Below are 27,639 nucleotides of genomic sequence, written 5' to 3' on the forward strand. Positions count from 1 at the left end.
AGATACAGTACAGGCTAACCACATTCGAAGGAGTAGGATATCTAATTTGTATTTGGTTTCTTTTACGCCGCTTTCTTCCACTTCTGGCTAATCATAACGATGGGGATGGATGTGATGATCACATGAGATGGATAGAGAGACAATCACAAACGTATGGGCAGCACACAAAATAAGAAGTACACAGAGGAATATATAGGCTGTGTGTTCAATCGCCAGAGCCTTGTTTGCCTCCAATAAATCGATTTCGAGGGTGCATTATGTAACAGAGAAGTCGACACTTGATGGTCTTCCGAAAAAGTCAACCTTTACACCCCGATATCACACAGACCTTAATTTCTTGATTTTTTTCAAAAATGTGTCACGCACATAATTTGTATCGCACTTGTAAATGAATATTACGATATTCACATAGACATGTAAATTATTATTATTTTATAACAGTTCAAAAATATATATTCCTTTGATAACGGTGGCAAAATTACGCTTATTTACAGGATAATAAGACTACGTATAAGCCGGGTAATATGTGCGACAGTCATCGGTGTTATAAAGAATACTACAACACATTACATTTAAATTTGAGGCACAAGGCAGAAAAACACATATATATATCTCTGATTGGTATTTTCTTTCATGGGGCATCCACTACAGCATACTGGCTGTGGTTACCGCCTTCAAATCAAAGTGTTTCGGGTTGGATTCTCGTTGTGGACTCGTTTCAGTGGCTTGCAACTCGCTTTAAAGTGTGAGCCAAGTCCTGGCTAGCCATGTGTGTACATTATCAAAATACGACTCCTCTGCATATATTTGTATATATCAAATATATACGTATATGTATGTATGTCCTAAATCCATACAACTTTGTGTATCACATATTCCTTAGGGACTTTTTGGACGTTCTTAAGTTAAATGCAGCGACAAAGAACGAACATGACGATGGGAAAGGTGTGGGGAGATTGAAAGGACAATCACTATTAAAGTTATTCTTGCGATCCAAAACGATCTAGGTGTTACCGTTGACGAAACACTGAACTTCCATGAACACATCACAGCTGCAACTAAAAGCGCTATGCGCCTTTTAGGTCTGCTTTACGCATTAACTGAAATTGATACTCTATCTTCCCTTAGCCTATTTTTCAAATCATTCATTTCTCCGATTCTTGAATACTGCTCTCCAGTCTGGGCCATGGCTTCCAATACAAATCTTTCTAGCATGGATTCCGTCCTCAGCTTCTTTACCGCCATTGTTCGTCATAGAATTTCTTCACTGCCGCATCTTCAGAAACCTGACATCCTGTCAACTTTGAATATTTAGTTACTTCAGACCCGACGCGATCTGGCCGGCATGAAATTTTTCTACAAAATCATCAATTGAAAATTAAGATCAGAATCTCTACTCACAGAATTCAACTTCAGAGTGCCCTCTCGATCGACCTGAAACACTCAATTGTTGCACAACCCTACCACTAGGCTTTCTTTTATACAGCGTTCTCTGTTCCACAGACTGCCCCAGTTTTCTCCCCGGAATATACTTTCCGTTTGTCACTTACAATTCATCTGTAGGTTTTTTTGATTGTTTATATCTTGTCATGTCTATATTTAACTTTCTTGTGCTTATTTTTCCTAAAACCGTCTTGACTTATTCTTGTTTATCTGTTACAGTTTCAATGAAAAATGGCTATTACAAATGCTGTATCTGAAACTTGGAACAAATAAATAAATATAAGTGACAATGCGAGTACTGTACACAGGATTTTGCTGAAAATATTGAATAAAGATGTAGCTCATGTTGTATAAAATTTGTAACTCAGCACTGTAAAATCGCATAATATAATGTAATGAGAGACAACGAAAATAGAGGACAAGGACGCATCATATATCTTTAAAATTATATGCTTGTAACAGATAGTTACGAATGACAGCCGCGGGATACTGGAAGCCACACATTTCAACTCAGCGCTATATATTCGGCAAGTATAATGGTGATCTGTTGACCTGAAGACCTGGATACTTAGCAGTCGTAGATTTCAAGCTATCTTAAAATCGCATTTATCTATGTCACAGGCCCCGAATGACAGGTAAAAGTATCACTTTGCCAGATGGACTTAAGATCAGAAAGAGGGTCCGGAGAAACGCATGTTTAATGAGCATATGTGGTGGTCTTTGTTGCCAACTATATCGAAAAGTGCCTAAAGTTGGCGGATTTGTAACAAGGGTTGGTTACTAAATTCGTGAAAAGCTACTTTAAGTGTTCTTTAGCGACTGATTTACAGAATTTGCACAGTATACTTCTAGATCAATCACCTGTGTTGACGTATCTGTATGGTGTTTAAGACCTCTGTAACATTTTCTTTGATACATTGCAGAATAACTTGAACTCATTTAATATAGAAAGAAACATGCTGACCGCCTTCCCAGCGTTAAAATGAATTTTCTTTGTGAATGTGGAAAAAAACGCCATACGAAGAATACTGATGAGTACCCTCGACTACAATAGTTGATAGCAGAAGGAAGTCACTAATATTAACTAATGGTAACACTGTTAAGCCAAATTTCCATGTTAATAAAACATTCAAATGCTGACCAAGGCAAAATTTGTTGTAGAAAAAAATAAAGATTGAATCTTTGTCTGAAGAAGACCCTGTTAGAGGGTGGAAACGTTACGTTTTAGTGTATAATTTTTTCTACAACAAATTTTGCCTTGGTCAGCATTTGAATGTTTTATTAATATTAACTAATATTATTCGATTAATTAACGCTATAGTTTATGCTGATAGATACGATAATTTCGAATAATCAACATTAAATTTAAAGAAAATTGGGAAATTGAAATTACTTATGCAATATATATATATATATATATATATATATATATATATATATATCAATTCAATTGTAAGTACGTGATGATTTTTCTTTGAAACAAATAAACAGACAAACTACAATTTTGTTCATTTTTTGGAATAAACTGATTATGACGGTAGTTTTTGCAACGAACTGGATGGAATTCGCATCACGAGGATTACTGACAAATTCAAAATTTGAATTAAAAAAAAAAAACAAGGAAAATCTGAAATTATACTTTAATTTCTTCTTGAAGTTAAATTGCTACCTTTCAAAAATATTTTACTTTTTTTGCGTGTAGATTTAGCTACTTTTATGTGGAGATTTGGCGACTTCCATGTCCAGGTTGCTGGCCACACTGATGGTGATGTGGGTGCCGACTAGTGCGTGCATGTAACAAGAGTGCGCACATTATGTTGAGACTGGTAACTTAGCTTGAGGGTGCAAGGTGGTAGGGAGGAAGGAGAGATGCTGCGAAGATAAAGAGCGAGCAGGAGAGAAGTGGACTGTGCAATGGGAGCAGTAAAAATATTTCAGTGTCACCAGAAGCTAAACTCAAGTATCGTTGTCCATGCCCAACTTTCACGCTCTTTCCATGAACATTTTTATTTCTTTAAAAGAAAAGTTGCGAGTATTTACCACTTTCTATGCTACCATTTTCCATTCTTACCTTCCCTCCCTTATAAACTCTTCAGGATAAAAAAAAAAATAAAGAAATTAGTCCACTTACTTTCAACTGAACTTCACGGAAAAAAGAAAGCTGTACCAAAACTGCATTTTTACTACAGTTCTGTTAAGTTCTGAGGACGCCCTTAAGGACTAAAAATAACAGAAAGTTTAACTCCTTTCACGGGAATATGCTAAGAGAAAAAGCAAACAAATGGTCTCGAAAGGGTTTTATTCATCTTGTCGAAACGGCACTTTTGCGAGAAATACGTTTGTACCTGTTTTTCGCTTCAACTAAATAGACCACTTTTAAACTTTAACGAGCGGAATGGGTAACAGAGTAAAGAGGTCACATGAAGCACTTTAGCGCCAGCTTTTATGCATATGAGATGGTTGTTTCAAGTTGGCTTACGTGGAGTTTTGGAGATGTTAATATTTGACGTGCTCCTTCGCGTCAGGGGCATCACACTAGAGTACCCAATCACTTGTACTCTGCAGAAATATAATCTCCTTGAACTTAATTTCCAGACTGGAAATTAAATTTAGAAGCGTCATTTGTCTTAAAACAACACCCATAACAGAGGTGTATGTGCATATTTACACGTACACACCCACAAAAGATCAATTTAAGAGCTATGGACTGTAACCACAGCTCCTTGCCCAAGTACAATGTATATCTACTATATGTGTGTGTTTTTCGCTCAGTGGCCAAAACATTGACCAGCGAATAAAAAAAGAACAGGCACATTACCATCTCGTAAAGATGAAATTGATCCTGCACTCTTGGCAATTAGAATACCTCAATTCGGCATCCTCTTCAACCATCCAAAAATTACATGGATTTTTAAGTAAAAAACGACGAAAAACTAATCATAATTTGTTTTAATTTTATTTAACTTCATATAGACAAGGAGAAGCTTGAAACATATTTTGAACAAACACATATTGAAAGGCAGAGTTGACAAATATTATTTCAAAATTAATAAAATGAAAAGTAAATCAATAAATTAGTTTTGAAACAAATCTTTGATTCAAAACGTGTTTCAAATTATTTAACGATCATCTATCTGCTTCGACCCATAAAATACAAATTTTAAGAGATATACAGACTCTGTTCACAGCTTAGAATCTTCCTTAATTTCTGTCCTTTTGTTCTCTGGTGTTGCCTGTGAATCCTTGGTAGGTTTAATAATTGGTCGTCTTCCACGTGCTGGGTAACTCTAGTCGCTCTTTCCGTTGTTTGTGCATGTGACCATCCTGTTTTGTTTCAGAGCTAATGTTTCATCGTACGGTCCTGTTGGGATGCAATTCATGTCTTTTTTCCACGAACATTACCTTGTTGCGTGTTTCCAGTACTATCGTGTTTCCAATGTGTACGACTTCGCTTGTGGACGTCTCTCAGAAGCAAACCAATCAAGTTTTTTTAACGGAGCTTCCTAATCCGCGATAAAATGCGAAGTTTGCCACTTTTGACTAATAGCGAAGATGATATGATGAATTGAGGAAGGGTCCCTCACAACGTACACTTACGCCCAGGTCGAGATTTGAACCCGGGACCTCTGAAGACAAAATGGGAAGTGTATGAGTCGGTAAAATAAAAGCGAAAAATTACATTTATATGAATGATTTATTACCTTGATAAATGAGTTTTAAATAGCATACAGTTAGCAGGTTGATGCAAGTTTCCATAATTATAAATTATCACAATTTCACTTTTCTTATTTATTATATTCTCTTATTCTTTTTTTTCAAGAATTGAAACTGGAAATTCTACAAAATGTACCAGTTGACAAGCTTATATTTTACCATCTAATTGTCGATTGAAAAAAATTACTTCCATCCCCAAATGATATGACACGTTAAATGCTTGCTTTTATAACGCTACAAAATGTTAAATTTCATTAAAATTTATTCTTAAAATGCTAATTTTTAAATCTTAAACTGCTAAAAGCTACCATTTTTCTTATTTGTGAAGACCATTGTCACCATGACCCCTGTATGAAAAACTCATGTTTCACAGGACTTCACCACCCGGAAATGTTGTTTGGACAAGGGTTCAAACCTAGCCTTGGACACTTTAGGTCCTATGTGTAACATTCAAGCGCCAAAGTAAAAAACTTAGTCATAAAAATTTGAATCAATGGAAAAAAATTGAATGTGGATCATTCCATGTCAAAATACCTGGAAATAAGGCAAAATTTTCAAATTTGATCCTGGCATAATATATGCGGGTATAATAGCTACAAACGAAGTGTTCTCCGAAGTTTGCCACCTTCATAAAGAAAAATAAAACCGTTCATTGATAATATGTCCCATTGATATATCGATGTTTCATATAGTTTGACAAACTAATATGTGGGGAAAAATAGAGAAGATGAAGTCAATGGGGATGAGTTTTCTAACCACCTTGAAAGGATTTCAAGATACTAAAACCTCTACTGAATCCGCCCCTAAAGCATTAAAACCGCCCATGCCTCCTACAAATAACCTTAATTCTAGAGTGGAAAGAAACTAAAGTTAACATCCGAGTTTTTACAAAGAAAAACCAGCTTTTTTGCATGTTGAGGAGACTAAGAAAAGAGAAACTCATCGTCGTCCGAATAAAAGGATGTTTAACAAAACCTACTCATCCACGCGTGCAGGGGGAGTGAAAGCTGACAAGAGCGCTCGATTAGCATCTGCAATGACTTCTTTTGTCCACTTGAGCTGATTCTGTTACCGCAAATAAAAATAGACTATGGAGGGGGTGGGGGAATTGGTTCAACACTCGGTGAGCACGGACATGATAGGAATGAGAGATCATCCACGCTTCCAGCTTTTTTCCTCTTATGTTGAACAGGAGAAAAGAAATCTGTCATGTGAATCCCATCCAGGAAGACAAAGACTGGTAAAGAAAAAGCGAGTCTGAGAAGACATATCAACCTCGTTCGATCACGAAAAGTAGTTCAGTGCGAGTAAAAAAAAAAGTTTGATTCCAGCTCGCACGCACTGAAAAAAAGACACTGCTGTACGTGTGGGTGTCGGGAAACGATTTTCCCTTTCCAAAACGGAGATGCGAAAGACAATCGAAGGAATCGAAAATCCCAGTTGACACTGAAAGGAAGGTAAAGACACACCGGTATCTCTCCGATCCAACCATTTTCCACTTTTTCTCTTCATGTTCCGAGAGTGGGTATCAGCCTCCGTGGAAACTCCCAAACGCGCGGGACCTTTTTATTACATCCATATCGCTTCGGCGTTCGCATACAATGCAGTGTATCTTTCACTGACCCAGAAAGAGAGAAAAACATATGCGTTTTCCTCCCTGTACAAAAAACTGCATACATGTACCTTGATTCTGGTTTCTATAACTTTCTCAGTGCTGCAGTGAATCTACACCGGGAATCCATATTTCGCTTTACCAACTTTCCCTAGTTCGCGTTTTGCTACAAGTTGTCGTCCATAGTTTCGTGAAATCAAAATTGTATGAATACAAGAGAAAATATTTTGATAATAATTATGGATTGCTTATAAAAGTTAACACTACAATTAATTTTGGTGTATCCCATATTGAATCCTGAGCTGAATATTTTAATGTAAAATTCGAAAATTTTAATTGTGAAAGACCTCTTGGGTCGCAGAAAAATACATCATTGGCATTCCATTTCCCAGAAATGGTGTACATATGTATTTCTTCATTTGACGCTAAACGCGACGATGAAGATGACAGATGATAAGATTAAATTAACGAGAGAGACAATCGCATGCACACATGGACAGGATACAACACAGGTACCACAGCGAATTATACTGTGAGTCCAGGCGACAGAGCCTCGTTAGTCTGATAAAACGCAGCCCAGGGTGTATTTGGGTACTTCCAAAAAGGTCACCCTCTTACACTCCGAATGATGATGATTAGATGAAACTGTTGAAGGTACATTCACAAAGGAATACCTATGCGCACGCAAGAACTCAAAGCTGGGACGATATGTGGTGAGATCGTAATACAAACATTCAACGACGTTAGAAATTCGCAAAGATATGGATACAAGCAGACTATGGAACCACGATGCTTTCCGTGTTTCCATTCGGCCTTCAATTTTACCTTGTGTAAAATAATTTTCAATTAAATCGCAGTGAAATGAAAGAAGTATAATTTTATGCATTCAAAACAAAGCAAATAGTACGGGTATTCTAGAATGCAAAATTTGAGTGCTTAAAGAATTACTCCATTTTAAAATTGTGAGCCTTAGACAATCAATATTCCGTATATTTCTACAGACGTTTTTTGTAGCGTGCTTACTAAAGATTTCAATGTTACCTCTCAAATGTACTACTTCTTCTTTTTTTTTTATTAGTAGCTTCCATGGTGTCTGTCTTAGCTGAGGAAAGAGCACAAAAAGTACACACATTGCTTTAATATGGAGAATGAGTTAGCTTGTAATTTATCAACAAGAAGTTATGTATTACATGACTGCCGTAATTCTTAATTCACGAAATAACTTCTAAATATTTCCATACTGAAGCTGTTTAAAATGGCGAAGGTAAATTTTGGCAGGGAAAATTAGCAAACTGTCAAAAGCAAAGACTGAAGACAATTAACTTTTAAGATATGGCCTACGAACAAGAAAGCTTTTAAGTAGATGGTCTTAACATTAACATAAGGACGAAATTGACATTAAAAAGAATGTTGAGAACTAATTATTACAAATATTGAAAAGTACTTACAATTTAGTCATCACCAAATCTTGCACGAGAAGAAAATTGAACTTACCTGAAAAAGATAAAGAAAACAATGAAAAATATAGATCAACACTTACTCGTATAAGAATACATAAATCAATTGAAAGTATGTTTGTTCAGAATTTACAATTATGGTCGTCAAATAAAAATCTTTAGCTTCTAGTGAATTGATTCAATTGTTGTTTTAAGTCCATATTATGCACAGAAAGGCTAATCGGGACTGGACCTACAGTTTAAGGTGGGATCCGAACCACTGTGCCATGTGCCTCCATCGGGTATCGAACCCGGGATCCCTTGATTACAAGGCGACGACGTTACCACTACGTCATCAGGGAGGTCCTTTAGCTTCTATATTTGAGATTTGTGAGTAAATGAAAGAACATTGGCGAACAATTTTCTTGAATCCAGGGCCTACATTGAACAACGCTACCCTACAATTTTTAATGTGAAGATTAAATTTAGCTTCTCCAAAGGATTTCGCTGTACGGAAATCTCGACAAATCCGCTGAGGAAGTAGCCGAAGGTCAAGAAACGAAAAACACCGGAAATCTGTTCTTCACTCAATGTTGGGAGGGAGGGGGGGGAGGGGACTACTGTCAACAATGACGAACGGTACACGACTGGAAAAATAAGTTAATTACAGTTAAACTGGCCATGACTTTCTTTGCACGGAGCACAGAATTTGCGGAGAAAGGATCGTATCTGCAATGACCACTCTTTCCCCAGTTTCCTTCCATCCGCCGGTACGATGACCTGCAAGAGGACAAGACATCTGCGACCGCGCGTCTCCTGGGATGACGAAGGCAGGAAACGGAGCGTGACGTGGATGCGAACCAAATACACTTGCTCCACGACGCAACACTGTTTGAATGCTGCCCTCCGTGTACACATTTACTTCCCGTCGCAGGAGGTTTGTTTAACATGAAAGCCTGTCTCGTCCTTTTTGAGGGCTTCTTTCACTTCAGCGGGTGAAAAATAGTTCGAGCGTGACACTCGACAACTTTCTTATCTCTGGCTTCACATCTGGTAGCAGGAAGTTTGAACTTGCACCATTTGACCCTTAGTTTTAAGGCGGTAATAAGAAAAGCTGTAAAAGAAGTACCGTCAGTCTGTCAACTATCAGTATCTCGGAAACTACTTCAGCTACAATGATAAAATTTGGCGGCCAAATAGGCATATCAAATTCTAGCAAAGAGCATCATAAATTATAGTTAGCCCAGCCATTAAGACATATTGTTTCTCAGAAACGGCTTAAGTTAGAATGATAAAATGTAGTGAATTTTAAGACCTAGCAAATGCTAGTCTAACGCGTTATCTTCATTCGTTCATCCATCTGTCTGTCTATGGAAGCAGTGTCTCCCGAATCCCCAACTAATCACAACCTCAACTCATCTTCATCGTCGCGATTAGCCAAAAGTGGAAGAAATGCGACATCACGAATACAATAACATCAAATGAGCCAACAATTATGTCTCCAGCTCTATCCGTTTCGAAAATGAATATAGTTTTTTAAAACCTCCTGAGAAAAATTCAAGTTTTGAAAATATGCACAAAATTTGGAAAGTGGAAAAACATTTTTTTGCTGATAGTCTTTTATTTCTTTGGAAGTCTAAAAGTTCTGCAAATTTTACTTAAATAGGATGTTATGAGAAACAATTGGGTGTTCTTCAGGCATCACACAGAAAGAGATAGTTAGTGGACCTTCAATGCTAGCAAATCAGAAACGTTCCTGCCCACTACAGACAGAGATAATGCTGAATGTGATTTTAAGCAAAGGGCTTACAGAACTACCCACTGAATCGACAGTCGAAGCTTGGTGTGTTAAATCAGAACAACATTCCGTCCATTTTTTAAAAAAAGTAATACATTATATCGATACAGCTTCGTATAAAAATAGAAGTCTGAAAGAAACATTATTTCCGCAATGATGAGGGATAAATAAGGTCGATGTGTGTTGGCAGTATAGTAAACGATGGCGGATGGCTATCTTAACAACCAGCATAAGCAACAGTTGCGTAATGAGCCAACTTGTTTCACCTCAGAAACTCGGTAAGTAGTAATGTAATAGCTGTGGGTCGATGAACCTATACCGCAAGGTGCTACAATTCAACAAGGCCTCTTCAATTTTCGACATTGGCCTCAAGTTAAGAGTCATACGTGGCAAATGACATACTAAAAATGTGTAGCTTACGGGTTCCAGAACAACTACTTCTTTCGCCCTTCTGTTCACTTTGTAGTGCAATGAGAAATTCATTGCGACACCATTCACGAACTCATACAGCCCTACATGTTTAGTGTTATGAAGCCGAGGATAGTATGAACAATCATGCACCTTTCATATTTGTTGCTGTGTCAGTTTCCTTGTGAATTTCATCAATTCATCATTCATCTTTCACAGAAATTAAAGGGGAAAAAAGAATTAAATGGTAGAATAGACTATGTTTTCCTATTGATACTGCTAACCAAGAAGGTTGTAAGTTGAAGCCAAGATGGAAGTAATGCAATACATACAGTGACCTTTAGTTATTATCAGGGGTGCTCACAGGGGGGATTCATGACGCGCCTGCGTCATGGGAATTATTGCAGGCGGACAAAATTTTATAGTTTAGCTACCGATTCTATATATCTTCACACAAAAATGAGGGGGGGGGGGGAAGTTTCGTTTGATTGACTTGTTATTTATTTTTAGTTATGATTATCAGATGTTCAGCATCTACTTCATGATTTAACAACTTCCACAAGAATACTATTTCCTGTAGCAAACATGAAAGTGAGCCGTGCCTTTTCTTTCTTTAACCTTTTAATTTCAACTGCAACGAAATATTTCGAATGTCATGCGTCTTTCTATTGTTCGGAACTGGGTCTCCCCGATGGCGCAGTGGTAGCGTCGTCGCTTTGTAATCAAGGGGTCCCGGGTTCGATATCCGGTGGAGGCCCATAGTGGTTCGGCACTTTAAACTCTAGGCCCAGTCCCGATTAGCCTTACTGTGCACAAAGTGGAATTAAAACACCAATTCAATCAACTTCGCCATGTAAAAGAAGACGAAATAAATAAATAAATAAATTCAATTCAATTCAATCAATCTATAGTTGGGTGTAAGCCTTGTTGTGATTCCTTATCTATATATGCACAAGACATACAAAATACGTAGGTTCAAATTAAACAACATAACTTTAATGCCTGGAAGCCATTGAAGTACATCTTACACACTGTTTCCATGACCACCAATCAATAACATGATAAAAAATACAAATTATTCTTCTTCCTTATCATGCGTCTATCATTGGGAACTCGGCCAGTGGTAAACAATGTCTGGTGTTTTATTTGTGGTAGTTCCAAGACGGTTCGGAACTTCCGACGTATGGGCTGGAGTTTTAGTGTTGCATGATTTCAGGAACGATTTATTTCGCTTGTATGTATTCCTGTGCTACGACTGACTAGATAATTGTAAAATACTGTCAGTTCTCGTTGTTTAAAGCTTACGTATTTCGAAAATTTATTTCCTTTAAAAATGAAATCAAATTATCGACATTCAAACAAAAATCAATTACTGTATGTTTATCCAAACTATATTTGTGTGTGTGGGGTGAGGGGGTGGGGTTATGATGACCGACTTTAGGGGGATGCGTCCACGACCTTGGGGGGGGGGGGGATGGGCACCCCTGATTATTGTTATGATGTCTGAACAAACTGATACATTGCACTAATTTTAACCTAGCAGAAACAGTCTAGTTAGCTTCTTGCTTGAACCAACAGTATAAATTCGATCCTAAATGTTAACTTTTAAATGGTTTACAAAAGTTACAAATAAGTTTCAGAAGTTGCAAATAATAGGAATAGACTAATTTGTAAATAAATTCCATACAAATGAATCCGTTTCTGTTATTTTATCTCTGCTGCCAGACGTAAGAAAAAGGATCGTCTTACGCAAGAATAAATATATAATGGATCAAAGATGAGATACCACATTCACATATTGTCACATAAATGAGAAAACAACTACCTTGCCTAAAATATGGAGATTCTGAGAGTGAAAAGTAGATTATAACAGAATTGCAAATCCTTTTATTAACATACTCTAGATATAATAGGCATGTAAAATAGTGAAAGGAAAAAACTTTCACCTTGCACTAATACTATTACTTTACACATAGAAAAGGAATGATATAATTAAATCTTACTTAATGCGGCGTTTAATCGAAGATACCACATGTTTCAAAGTATTATGTCCTTCGCCTGCTCATTCATTTTTTATATTTTCCTCATTAAAGCGCAGGAAGTTGGAGATGTGGAGATTAATATTATTAGTTTCAATTTTCCGCTACTTCAAGCATGATGCTGATATAATATCGGCAACGTTAACACTTGTCACGAGAACTATTATTCATTTCAGTTTATGAGAATCAACACGGGTGCTTATGCAAAGCTTCATGGTACTTAAATCACCGTTGTTGGTAGTAGTTGGGAATAATTAATCGTAGTAAATCAAATTTGCTTTCCTAGAACTTTCACCTCCAAGAAAGTATCTTCTATTGTTATGATCTCTAGTCACCATTCACTTGCATTTGGTATGTATTGGAATTTCTGAGATAACAGACTGAGGGAAGAGCGGGTTGTCGCCATTTTTCATATTGCAGATACATGAAAAAGGATGCCAATTTGGAGTTCAGACTGTTTTCCTTGCATCAATAAATTTTAGATTGGCAATACACAGGCTGATTTAAAAGTCCCGCACCAGATGACAACTCCGTTATTACTGCAGATAATAATACATATGCAAACACATGCTTTTCTGGAAAATTGCGTTTGAGTACGTCATTTTTTGTTCCAAAAGTGTATCTACCTTGATTGGATGCATTTGGAGTTCTGTATCACCTCCAGGCGGCCGAAATCTAGAATGTGTGAAGCTCTACGTAAGAAAAATGTGATTCTTTACCACCTAATTCTCCATTCAAAAATGCTATAAAAGGCAATTCCATACAAATTTATTTTTAAAAATATTTAAAAATGTTAAATGCCTTTATGGCACATACATGCTTAAAGGAGCACTATACATTTACTTTGACCTTTCCTGAATGTTTTAAATTTATTTATTTATTACTAATTGAAAACGCACCGGGCATATTAGTGTTGCACACTTTTCCTCGCGGTGTGTTTATTGTGAATTTTTCTCTGGTCGTAAGCTTGGCTTCCATCTTTGGTAATCTAAACATTAGGAGAACTTTGTATTCGGAGGTACCACATTCTATGCGATTAATAAAAATCATATGTACTCAGCCCTTCCGTGAATTTTCTGATACAGTCACGGACACTTCTGGGTTGTAACACTACCATTGACTTTAAATGGAATTATTAGAACCCAGAAGTGTCCATAACTGTACAACTATGCTCTCATGCTTCCACATTAAACCGAAATTGGTACCAAATGATGTGCTTCATATCTTTGCACCCGATGTGAAGGGTAAAGCCGCAACATGGGATGCAGCAAAACACAACACTCCGTGGCAAAAATGGCAAAGTTGTAACAAGAATTGGTTCCGGTCGGCTGACAAGCCAGTTATGTTCGAAATTCATGTTTCTAAAATCACGGATGCGATTCGATGCACAGGCAAATCCCAATAATGAGGCACTCGGGCGGTCTAACTCGACTCATTGCAGGCAATTTGATCAATCCGACGAGGCTGCGAGAAGATGGTCCCGAAGTGAGGGAGGGCATGGAAGCGGATCCTGCCCTAGATTTCACTGTCCAAGGTCACAATGTGTGCCCGTCCACCACCTCCTACGTGGGTGTAGAGGGACATCCCTGAGGAGCCAAATTCTGACGGAGCCGCGGCGGAGCATCTCGTCACGGTCGGGTGCTCCATATTTTTCTTTTCTTTTTTCCTCCCATTGGTCACTTTTCCCCCCGCTCCTCGCTCCTCATTGGCTTACGGTAAACCGGGACGGCGAACGGAGAGTATGCAAGCAGAGAGTTCTTTACGGAGCGCACCAGTCTGTCATTGTCGTCGCGCGGCAAGCAGGTGACAAGAAGCGCTTGTACCTCGCCCCCAGATCAAGGAAGGGTGTGATCGAGTATTTATTGCGAGGGAAACTAGATCAGAGCAGTAGACAGTTGTGCTCCTCTGTACGAAAACGTTGCGTTGGGAAGAGAGTGCGGTTGATTGATTCAGTGACAAAAATATAGTGGAAGGTGCTTTTTTTACTGTGAGGATAACAACAACAACAACAACAACAACAAAAAAAAACATGGTTTCGCGTGTGGTCTTTTTATTGTGCTTACTTTGGGTGTGTAGTGTCGTCGATGCCCAAGACAGCGCGTGGAGAACGGTGTCGGTTTCGCCCAAGAAGTACTTGACAACTGTCACCAAACTCCAGCTGACAAATTCAACCACGACGCCGATGAGTTCTACAACTCCTAGTACCGCAACTAAATGGGCGACCGTCTCCACTTCTACGGCTGTCAGCTATTATCCTAGTCGACGAGAGAGGCCCCAGCAGAAAGTCAAGGTTTCGAGTTCGGTGAGTACTCATAAGGAAAGACGTGGGGATTGCCTACAGCTCAAAACATACCGAGCTGTTGTAATAATAAACATACATCGGAAAATAGTAAGAAACAACGAAGAAGGGAGAACTTACAACGTAATGTAAGTGATGTTAACGCCGGACTAGAACAGAAACACATTGATACTATAGAAGAGCACAATTCAATTTGTTCAAAATACTATTCGTTACTTAAAATTACATGTAGAGAAATTACTTTCCAAGCTATGGAAGGTCTTCTGACTTGATGAATTTTCAAAATCGCCTTCTCGGTAGCCGAGCGAGATTAATGGTCGACTCCCAATCTCGCCACTAAAAGTTCCGGGTTCGACTTCTGGTTTGCTCATGGGTGTTCAACAATTCACCCAATCATCTTTTATCGTAATCGTCGCAACTAGAAACATAATGGCAGAAAAGGGTAATGGCAAAATACAATTTCAAAAACTCTCTACAGGAATTGCGTAATTAACGTCAGTGTAATTTAAGATTCAAAACACGCAATTACAATAATTATTTCCAATGTTCATTGAAAACTTGATATAGTGCAAGGAAGCATTCACGATCCAGAAAATATTATTCATCTTCATTGCACATATTTCAATCGGCTCTTTCTTTCTTCTATTTGCATTCTTCCTTCCTTTCTTTCTTTTAAGTTTCGGTTTCACAGTCACAAGAGTTGAAAAATTCACCTACTCAAATAATCAAAAACATCACAGATAAATCAAGTATGCAATAATCACACCTGAACATTAGCAACTTTTCGTTCGACTGGGATATTTTTAGTTGTAGTTGCATCTGTAATCTAGATATTTTAGTGATTTCTTTTAATATCGCCCGATGCCTGATAATCATACATCTGTCTATTAACATGACAGAAATCAACTAGAAACTGATGTAAAGTATTCAATACGAAGATAAAAAAATAACCTACGTAATCGATATACAACTGTCTTGAGAAATTTAAAATTACATGAAAATTGTATAAACACAAAATTTCTGTTTACAACATCTACATTTCTTTCTCCATTGGTCTACCTAGGGGTAATCGATGGACCTTAAACGCCCTTGCCAATTACGAAATTTCTACTCGTTTCCTCCCTAAACAGTCCATTGCCCTATGATAGACATGGGGGACTGTAAAGAGGCCACAGAATGAGTTAGGATGAATAAAATAGTAAAGAGATGACAGAAAATATTTCATCATCCCGGAAAGATTGAAATGGCATAGTTTCAGTCGACAAAAACTAGATAGCAATGACATTAAATAAATTTGTTACAACAAATAATTGTGTGCCTTTGTACAAATCATCTTTAGAATATATTCAAGACACTTTTACATCATTTTTGACTAATCGTCACGATGAGAATTAATGGTAATTAGATGAAATTCATGAACTCCACTCGCAAAAGAAACACCCATGCGCACGCAAGGACTCGAACCTAGGCCATCGAGGCAACATTTAAGAATATTAAAAACAGACATGATTGCAGTTAAACTACACAAGTCTCTCGGTTTCCATGGATAGAAAAGGAAGACTGATATGGATTTACTGTAGAAAATTTTGGTTTTAGTATTATTAAATCCCATTTTACCAACGCACACGAGTATTTTTCCCTTCTATGTTTGTATGGGACAGTAATTTGTAAGAGAGATTTTTTGGTGCTTGGTGTATAGTTATTGTGACTACATTTCACTAACATGGAAAATGTAAAATTTGGTCGACTTATTAACGTTAATTACTTGTGATTGATTGATTTTGTTTATTTTACCTCGCTTTTCTGCCACTTTTGACTAATCGCGAAGATGAGGGTGAGTGATGATATGATGAAATTAGTGAAGGGACACTTACAAAGAACACCCATGCCCAGGCCGGGATTCCACCCGGGACCCCTGGCGCCATAGCGCGATGCTCTAACAACTCCGCCACGGAGGCCGGCGGAATTTTAATTACTTGTGCATTAGCTTACGCTCAAAAAGAAACATGACTAGACAACGATAAAATAGACAAGGGAATAGATGCAACCGTGGCCTACATTAAGGTGTCATCACAGCATTCGACAATGATAAAATAGACAAGGGAATAGATGCAACCGTGGCCTACATTAAGGTGTCATCACAGCATTCTCCTGAATGACTGAAGAAAACCTCGGTAAAAACCTGCACTGTCCTCGATAAGAAGAAGAAAAAACGACATCCATTAAAGTATCTATTTATTTATTTACATTACACTAGCATTCAGTAACAAAAAGCACGTGGTTCCCGAAGCACAACGCGTGGTTTGCTGATGTTATCTAAGAGCCTGTGGGCGTCGAATAGGATGTTAAGCACCGCGAAACATTTAGGTGGTTCCATTTTTTTGCACCACGTTGAACATGCCTGGAAACACGAACTCGAAATGCCCCGACAAGATGATTGGCAGTTAGGTGCAATGAGTGACGTCATTTTATGCAGAAAAGTTACTTGACGAATTTGTAATTTTCCCATCAGGGTATTTGGGATGCCTTTACGCGACCTATCCTCAATTACAGCGTCCTCAAGATCCGCATTAAGGGGGGAAAATGCTCATCACGTGACTTCGAAGAGCGCGCGCTGTACACCAGAAGACTACATAGCAATTAGGCTGAAAGGGATCACGGCAGCTCATTATCGAATCGTGCTCCCATTGTAGCTGGGAGCTTTCCGTTATTCAGAACACGCTTCTGCCTTGGGAGCATCGGCACTCTTGCACCCCCGGGAATGGCATTTTACTTTATCGGTATTATTACCATAACGGAGGATGGAGTTTCGTCATGATCACGGTGGACGCTGATAAAACACATTCAAACTGCATTTAACTAAAATTAGGGGGAAAAAACAACGGCTACATTAGAGCCTTATAATTTATTTTTTTAACATCCCGAACTACGGAGGGGTGGGGTGAAAAGTCGTCCTTAAAGGGTAAAGATATTGTCAAGCAGTATTTGGTTTGTGTCTGCGCATTGAGCCCCACTGAAGAGACTAAAGTCCACCACATTGTTCCAAAGAGCTTTCCAAGTGTCCTTGTTAATTAGCGTCGGTACTGTGCCACTTTCGGCTAATCGCGACGATGAGAATGAGTGATGATTAGATGGAAGTGATGAAGGGACATTCACAAAGAACACCCATTCTTAGGCCTCGACTCAAACCCGACGACATAGGAAGTCGACCATTTAAAATGATCGCCCACCGAGTCGACTATCTCTTGGTCTAATCGTGTCGACGAGATTAAATGATGAATTCATGAAGTGGATATGCGACGAATAGGATTCGAACCTGTGACCTCTGGCTTCGTAGCACTGGACACTACGCCATGAAGGTCTGATCCGTGACGGAAATAGAATCCGATATTGCTTGCATCAGACACCATTTTTCGAAATACGTTTATTGTTTGCATTTGAAATGAAAATGAGAAGTGGTTACATGAAATAACAAACGCAATAAAAACCCATACCCTTGCAGAGACTCGAACTCAGAACCCCACGACGGCGAGATCGTGAGTCGAGTACTCTAAGTGAATGTTTGAATATATTTGTAAACTGAATCACCACATTATTCACAATCCCTTTTATCACTTATCACATATTCTTGAACTCGTCTATCCTACTTTCTGACAAAGAAAAACTTTTCCTGAAATTCATAAAGGTTCACCGTCTCCGTCTCAAAGTTCAATGTGTCAATATCAGCTTATCTACCAAAATAACAAATCCAAAATTCATGACTTCTTCTTGACCTTTTTCCGTTTTTCTTGGCTTTTCTACCTTTTTCTTAACATTTATCGTCCCCTATTTGGGTATAGTTTGAAATTAAGAAAATATATATTTCTATTTAATGAAAAACAACTACTACAAGGCCTTAAGATGAAAACTGAAGTTGTATTTTAACAAGAGTTTTAGACCTGCTTTAATTATTAATGCATGTAAAAAGTAATGCTTCAGACTTCATTCTAGATAGGGAATGGACACATTACTTTATTTCATTTATTCATTATTTTATTTTTACACAATTTCACACATACAAGAATGTAATTCTTAAGAAACAAAGTGAAGAAATGTTAACCACAACTCAATACAATTTTAGATTTCCAAATATCCATTTTTTTTCAAATTCCAGTACAGGTATATAACAATATAAATTCACGATACTGTAAAAAATACCAAAAATTCTTGAGCACAAGCATAATTTATTGACTTTTCCTTGACTTTCTTAACCTACCTCTTGATTTCTTGACTGGTAGACACCCTGAATATACAGTACTTTGCCAGTGGAAGAGAGTTACAATATATGAAGGTACGCATATACATTATGCATGACATAGGGTATTGTATCCCAACCGCACAGACACGGCTCAATTAAAACGGGTCACGGGAGGATCTAATACATAATCGAACTATTACTCGTTTTGAATATGCCATAATTTATTAATACTTAATTTCTTTCCTTCTTCTTCCGCTTCGTGCTGTTAGGTGTCGCGGTTACTATTTAATTTCAAATGTACATATTAATTAATGAGTTTTTTTTTAAATATATAAAAGCAATTACGAGTTAAATTGTTGGGATCGAGACATAGACTTCTAAAAAATAATTTACCAGACATAGGTTCTTACGAAGCCTGAGAATCACTGGCCTAGGACAATAAAAAAGAGCATTGTATTTTATGAAAAATAATACCTCTTTAACTTCACCAAAATATAGCTACCGTAACTCGGTTAAACTTTTTGTTCACCACATATACAAATATAATAAGGAATACTGGTATGATTTAAGCAGCATTTTCAATCCTTATTTCCAAGCGTTCATGACAACATAATCAATAGTAGGCATTCTTAAATATCTACTCGCTTGAGAAGAAAACAGCTCAAATCACCTGTCAGTCTTGGAAAATCACGAGTGGCATATATCCAGCACTCCACTGCCCTTCATTTGTCACCGATAACATCTCACTGGCAAAAGAAGCTGTGCGAAATGTGGTCGTGACCGACAGGGATGACGTGGTTGCTAAAGGCCACCACGAACTGTAGTCTCATCCTCTCTGTTTACGAAGTATTTTTCTATTTTTTTTTTTTTCAAAACGAGTAATGACATTTTGTAATAATATCCTAATAGATATGCATCCTACTTCACGGTAATGTAGCGCTGATTGTCTAACTGGCGGTTATCTCTGCACATATTTACAGAAGGATCAGGTATCCTGACATACTGTTTACAAAATATATTGTAACGCAACCCGTTATTGTTTTACAATTTCGTTATTTAGGTCGCTTTTCATACGTGTCTGAGTAAATCGCGACGATGATAATGATTGTTGAATGGGAAAATAGGTGAAGAGACAAACGCACAATTTGAAACTATAGCCCGGCCTCGTAGCGTAATCCATCTTCATTTACATCAATAGAAACGACTTGTACAGTCACGGACACTTCTGAGTTGTAAAAATCCTACTTACTCCCTATGGAATCGTTACAACCCAGAAGTGTCCGTGACTGTAATTGTGTGTTCCAACAGTAAGATTTCTAGATCAGGTTCAATTCACATTTCTAACCTTTCCTTCACGAAAAAAAACTTTCTCAGTGATATACACTTCAATTTCAATCTGTGGATCTATTGAATAAAAATGTCACAAAGATGAATTCTGGGGCTCTTAGTTTTTCAACATGCCATCACCAAATTAAAAAGAAGTCAAATTATGCACATTCATATGCATAAAGTTAGTGCTATCATTTATGGCTTTGCGTAATTACGCCGTGTATCGGTAAACTTTTCGCAGATGAGAATAAAAAAATAAGCCTCAATTTTAACGAAAGTTACTAAAAAACAGTAACGTGTTACCATTACTTTGTCATACCATAAGAACATTAACTGTTTCCACAAGTAATGTATCTGTTCTCTACAGTTCACGTTTTCCCAGTGTAACTTTACATGAACAAGTTCAAAACAACGCAACGAAGCACGTTTCGTCCTGGTAAATAAATCCTTCATTTCTCAATTTATCAAGATAACGCAAGTACCGAAAAATTAAGCGTTACGTTACTCCCGAAATCTACCAAATAATGTATGATTAACTTTTGCATAAAGCGTCGTGTCAGAACTAGAGGGACGTAATTCCGATTGATCAAATTTACAGGAGAGAGGAAATAATGTATTGCACGTATTAGTAATATGTCCGACTTGAAATGAATCTGTATACGTGACTCTACCTTACTGCTACGGATTGGAAGTGGAAATATGTAGATATGACTCCAAACAGAGCTCTTCACAGGAGATATGTTAAATAAAACCGAAAACGGCATTTTTGGGGTTACGTTCCTCTGGTTCTCATACGACGAAATATACTTCGCATCACCACAGTAAACTGATTATGAATAGACCCGGGACGTATCCCCCCACCCCAGACAAAGAAAAGCATCGTATAACCTTATACGGATAAAAAGAGAAGACGTATGTAACGCTTATGGTACACGAGGGGAAAGTACGAAAGGTAAAAACAAAGAGAAAGAGAAAGAGAGAGAGAGAGAGAGAGAGAGAGAGAGAGAGAGAGAGAGAGAGAGATAGAGAGAGAGAGAAGGAGAAAGGACGTAAAATCGTGAAGTGAAACATGGTGTTAAATACATAATAGAATACAACAGCAAGGTCATTATTGAGCAGGTGTGCTTCTTCCTCAAACCATTGCCACAAATAATAATAATAATAAAAGAATTATAACGATAGAATGAAAACACTCCATATAAAATAATGAAATTAAAAAAAATATAAAATATAATAAAGACGTATCGTCAACAACAATAAATAATGCAAACCAAGTACTTTTGGGAGCGAGATCATGAGAGAGCACAAAGCTCATCCTAGGAAAGTGAACTTAGCTCCGACGCGACGGGAACATTAGCTGATAGACACACAGAAGGCGTCGCGTGCTAGAAATTTATTCTTCCTTACAACAGCAGCATCTCACGTGCTACTTTTTCTACTCGACACTCCTTGTTACATTTTGCACAACATTCCCATTTCTTCTGCAAAAGCTGCATCCAGTTTCACACACAACAAAAGTCAACTGCAAGGAAAATTGAAAGACGTGCAGAAACGCTTGACATAGATTCACACGCGTTTATCTGTACAAGCGCTGGAAAAATGAAAGCGGAGCTCAATACATTTTTGTTAAAAAATGTGAAGCTATTTGCATTAAAACCGAGCTTTCAAGATGTATTTTTATATTTAATAGGATTACGTTCCTACCTTGACCTTAATTTCCGTGTGGGTGAACACGGCTTTATGGTGGAATACTTTTCTCGTGATAAACTCCATAATGAGCGTCGTTTGGATATAATGTCGACTAGACACTGCTCCTTTAGGATCTTTGCCTTGCGTAAAATGTGCTTATCTTCTGATTCAGAGGAGATGCGATAAAAAGCTATCTGAAGCTGGCTGTAGAAGTTAAGAGAACTTTTACGACTTGGGTCTGCCGGTCTTAGGTTCAGAGTTCGGAGAGTCATTTTTAACTGATATCCTTTTCTGTATACATTGCACCACACTGAAGAATTCAAATGTTATCTCCAGGATGTGAATTTATAGGCACTAAAAACCTCTAAAATAGGCATTGGACCTGACCTTATTTAAATTCTCCTTGTCAGTTTTTAACTTATTCTTTCGAATTTTTTTCGCTCTAGCTTTATTCTATTTTTGGCTAATCGCGACGAAATGAATGAGTTGTGATTAAACGAACCTGACAAAGTGAGAGTCAAACAACAAGAGATTACCTTCCTCGGTGGAGGTCAAAGAGGCGAAAGAAAGCGAGAATAAGCAAAAATTACCAGAAAAGAATTTTCTGACAAGATTATGCCGAACCGGTACTAAACGTTAAAGTAGGCATTTATAGGCACTATACAAATGCGTTTTCAGGCTCGAAACAGCATGAAACGAATCAAAAACATTAAAGCTTATGTTTTAATACAAAGGAATAAAAGCCGGCTCGGTAGCAGACCTTCGATTTCGCCACTGAAGTTCCCGGGTTCGAGTACTGACCCGGGTATAGTTCTTTGCGAGTATCCTCTTCATCGATTTAATCTAATCATAACTCATGGGATGACCCTTCCCCGAAGATACCCAAATATGAACCTCTGATCCACGTAGTACACCAAGGACTGCATTTTGCAGACTACCAAGGCTCTGGTGGACTTACAGCTAGTATAATTCCATGTTGGGCTTGTGTTGTGTTGTTCCTATATTTTTGTCCCTTGATCCATCTCATCACCATTCATCCTCACCTTCTTTAGCCATTTGTTTGATACATTCAGTCATAGGTCTGTCAATGTGATCTTTCCTTTTATTTTCTTCCTTGAATTATGTTTAAATTATGCATTTTCTTTGGATGATCGTTTTCCACAGTTAGGCCTATCATGTTTAGAGTTACATAAAATTAAAATTAAGTAAAACCATAAAATTTCAAGGCTTGAAGTTTTCCGCCAGGGTGCCGCTTAGTGTTTAACAAAATGAAAGTCATAGTAACAGTGTTAGAACCTGGGACGTGAGCAGGGACGGCGCTACAGGGGGGCTAAGGGAGCTTCAGACCTCAGCCCCCCCGGTAGCCCCCTAGATTTTTGTAGTACGGTAGACACATTTCAACCGAAAACTTAAAAAGTAAAAGTTACATTTTCCATTATGAAACTTCCATTGGGGCAAGTACAATGTTCAAGTACATTTTCTAGTTCGGTTAGATCGCAATTACTTTATTTCGATTTGTTCTGAAATCAGTGGGCCACTCACTGGTCATTCGATACTAAGTTACAAGGGTTGGATAAAAAGTAATGGCAACACTGCTGTCCCGTGAAAGGGGTGATTCACAGCGCCACAAGCGTTTCGTGGCTGATAAAGGAATGTCAGACGAGGAAGTATAGTGAGTGGGAGCGATTGTATGTTATTCAGTCAAAAACAGCAGTGCTCTGAAGCAGAGGACGAGAGTGCAAGCGCCCTAACAATATGTTTAGGCAAGAAGAACAACGTCTCTCAGGCAGACGGTCAACGCAGCCTACTTCTGCACCTTCTTGCAACACCACCTTCGTCTCGCATTAAGAAGGAAGCGACGGCACGGTGTCCCATCATCCTGCTTGACAATGCGAGGTGTCACACTGCGAACAATGTGACGGCGCTCCTGCATAACTGGTAGTGGGAGGTACTGGAACATCCGCCGTATTCACCGGTATGAGACCGTGTGATAACGACCGTTTTGTCAAAATGAAGGAACCACTGGGCGGGAAGCACTACGACATGCGCGAAGCCATCATACGTGCTATAGGGCGGTCACTGCGGGACATCGACAGAGATGGACGCGCTGACGGTGTACGACGTCTTCCATACGTGTGACAGAAGGTCGTAGAGATGAGGGGCGATTACTTTGAAGGAATGTAACACGTGCTCCTCCGCCAAGACAGTCAAGTACCAATTATACCAGTGTTGCCATTACTTTTTATCCAACCCTTGTATTTGCCAAACTTGCTACGAAATCATCTGCCTGCCTGGAAGATGGACGTATTCAGTGGCTGTGAGATTGTTTTATGATTTATGTTGGGAGCCTCTGTAAATCGTATCACTATATTTCGAAATAGGTCTAACAGGTGTGACAAATTATTTTTTATAAGTAGGACGACGTTCAAAATCTAAAGAAGCGGTATGTTTCCTTTCTGTTTGTTATTAGTTCCTCATTGGAGTACCGACAATTGCATGAGAGTTAGAGATGTTCTCTCATTCGTTTCATCGTTATATCTATTCTTAAGTAACAAATTCTCCAGCATTCTTAAACCCGAAGGTTTATGGCTGCAGCAACGCAAGCCTTCCTATCCTTATCACTACAAATATTCGAGAGGGAGAAATACGAAGTTAAAGAATGAAAGAGTACACAAACTACCTAATTCCTAAATGCTAAAACATTGGAAATATTAAAATTGGCCTCCCAGCCCCATAGTCTAGCGATAGAATTGCTGCCTTGATATCAAGGGGTCCCAGGTTCGATCCCGGTGGAGGTAACATTTCATTAAGTCATTCAGATTCCACTAGAAGGGCTTCCCCTATGGCGTAATGGCAACGTCGTCGACTTGAAATCAAGGGTCCCGAGTTCGATACCCGGTGGAGGCATATTGCACAGTGGTTCGGATCCCACTTTAAACTGTAGGTCCAGTCCAGATTAACCTATCTGTGCATAAAGTTCAAAAACAATTCAATTCAACTAGAAGCTGTAGCTCTCGTCCGGATTAGCCTCTGTGCATATAACAGACCTTAATACAAATTCAATCAAGTAATCATTGAAATACGGTGCGAATATCAGCAGGCTTGGGCAATTTTCTTGCTCGCAGTCCTAGTCCTACATGTTAATTAATTATAATTTGCGAGGTTAGGAAATAATTTCTGCAGTACCACTATAGTGGACAAACTTGATTCTGTGCAGAACAATCAATCTTTGAAGCACATTTAAAACTATTGATCCAATTCTGTGCAGTATTTATGCACAATATATTCTGAAATATAATTAAAATCTTCAGCAGTTATTTTCAATAATAAAAATGCCCAGTGCAAGAGTTGCAACTCTATTCATTGCTTTTATGTCAATGTATTTGTCTCTTAGTGGAAGTGAATTTGTTGTAAAAATATTCTTGTTCCTTGCGAGTGGCAACTTTTAAGTGGACGGCATTTCGGCATCCTCTCCATTTTTAGCCCTAAGTTCTGATTTTCAGTCGTTGAACAAGAAAAAGTAATATATTTCATCATGGCAGAGAAAATGGCATCATTAACATACTTTCTGTTCAAGGGTGGTTTGCTTATTTGATGCCTACTTTATTAAGTTAGTGCCGCTTTTCTGATGCACGAAAAGCTACAATCTTTCGCCGCTTCCTACTGTTGTAATTTGAACAGTTTAGAGTTATGGCACACTGATGCAGAAAGGAACTCAAAATAAAGACCTTTCAGCAGCTGCTTGCAATGGTTGAAATATTTCAAATTGCCTTTTACGAACTTTATAAGCTTTGTGTTATTGAAATGTGCACACACCCATCAACGGCTGCTTACGGCAAATCAAGTGTTGCCTTCGTAATCGAAATGGTAATGAGAGGTTGATTGCTATATCTATTCTGTCCTTTGAGAAAGAACTTGCAAAATCTTTGGATTTATACGAGGTTGTAGTTGCTCATAAAAACAGACGTACCTTATCGTAGTTCCTTGCTGTGGCTAGTTTCGAATTTGAACAAAAAAGTACTCATATTCTTTACTTATAAAGAGTGTTTACGTGTAGTATTTATACATATATCCAGCGAGTTGATAATGAGTGTATTTTTTATGGTGTATTTTGTTTACTGTTCATATGAATAGTAAGTATGTGATACTATTCCTCTCGATAATGGCTTAGGAAAAGAAAACAAAACAATTATTCCATTTTATGGACATAAAAGATTCGTGCCTGTGGAACAAAATGCAACATAACATCTTAGTGATTTATCTTTGGATTTGACTGTGAAGTATGTCACTGGTAAAATTATACCGTCGTTAAGTATTACGTAACTACCTATTAGCCGATATTAGTTAGCCCCCCGAGAATTTGACTCCTAAATCTGTAGCCCCCCCCCCTATTTATTTTAGGCTGGCGCCGTCACTGGACATGAGAATGTTCTCATTACGGAAAAAGCATCTCAAACAATCGACAATTACGCAACTTCCTACTTTGAGTGGAAATTTCCTTACAGTAAACGTCCGATCACAAGGGAAGACTAATGTTTACTGCAGCTCATGCCTGAATTCTCACCAATAACTCCAAAGATTCCGAAAGCATGCAAGACTAGCTTTTTTTTGTGGGTGTGATACCGCTAAGCGAACTTCAAAAAGCCTTCCATAAGTTTACCGGTGATACAAGGAACCATATATACAGTAACATTATGAGCAATCCAATGCATTGTTGCATGCTACGAACTTCCTATAGAGCCGCAAACAAGGATATTAATTGCCTTCATAATATGCAATACATCTGGAAACAAACGTCAACAATTGCGTGCTATTGTCGGCATGGGGGAAGCTCGTGCGATCAATTCCACGAATGGGAAACCGGACAAAATACAGAATTCCGGCGGAAACCTGTTCCTTGTTATATAACCATTGTTTAATAAAGTGCCGTTAAGGTGGCAAGAGGTAAAGGGAAATATGAAACATATGGGAGGAAAGAATTCATATGCAGACGGGAGGTATTTATTTTGTCTGAGGATGCACTGTCTAACGTGGACGTGGGAACTTTCTTCAGTGAACCTTTCTGCCCCCTTAAAGAAAACTTGAAACATGCCGCTACAGTTGAGCGACGCCTTGTCTTTTATGTTTCTGCAAACTGTTGTTACTTGTCAACCTGCAGATCACCTCCTGTATTTTTCTCCAAAACGCGAGCCTGAGTATGATATCGAGACAAGACGGAGAATGAGATCAGAATTCTGGAGGTGCTGAACTGAGACTTCCAGTTCGACATTTTAGTAAATTTTTATGCTCGAATATGCTTTTCAATTTTTAATTAAAAAAAATGTAAAGACTGAAGTTCTCCGAACATACACACACAAATTAAGTTCGTTTTTTTGGCTTCAAGTACACTTATGCTAATCGAAATTAAGCGGGACCCGAGCCACTATGTGTCTCCACCGGATATGAAACTCGGGACCTCTTGATTAGAAGGATACGACAGAAAAAATGAAAACTGAATAGAAACATTCCTCAGATTAAGAAACAAATGCAAACTGTAAGAAGAGCAAAAGAAATGAGTGTGTTCAAAAAATGCCGAACCGTACTTAGAAATTTAAAAAAGGAATTTGCGTTTTGGCAGAAATTGTGGTTCACAAGA

General features: G+C 38.1%; 2 protein-coding genes across 6 annotated transcripts in view; one reads left to right on the forward strand and one right to left on the reverse strand.

Moving 5' to 3' along the window:
- Window positions 1-27,639, reverse strand: part of LOC145985087 (elongation factor-like GTPase 1) — a 400,968-nt gene that overhangs the window by 150,302 nt on the left and 223,027 nt on the right. The window lies entirely within an intron of this gene.
- Window positions 14,461-27,639, forward strand: part of dsx-c73A (doublesex cognate 73A) — a 158,368-nt gene continuing 145,189 nt past the window's right edge. The window contains exon 1 of the mRNA XM_083119910.1: window positions 14,461-14,752. Coding sequence (XP_082976036.1) covers window positions 14,480-14,752 — 273 coding nt within the window. The 5' untranslated portion in view covers window positions 14,461-14,479. The remainder of the gene's footprint in view (window positions 14,753-27,639) is intronic.

This window comes from Lepisma saccharinum, chromosome 3, assembly GCF_977018435.1.
Source record: "Lepisma saccharinum chromosome 3, izLepSacc3.1, whole genome shotgun sequence".
NCBI classification, from domain to species: domain Eukaryota; kingdom Metazoa; phylum Arthropoda; class Insecta; order Zygentoma; family Lepismatidae; genus Lepisma; species Lepisma saccharinum.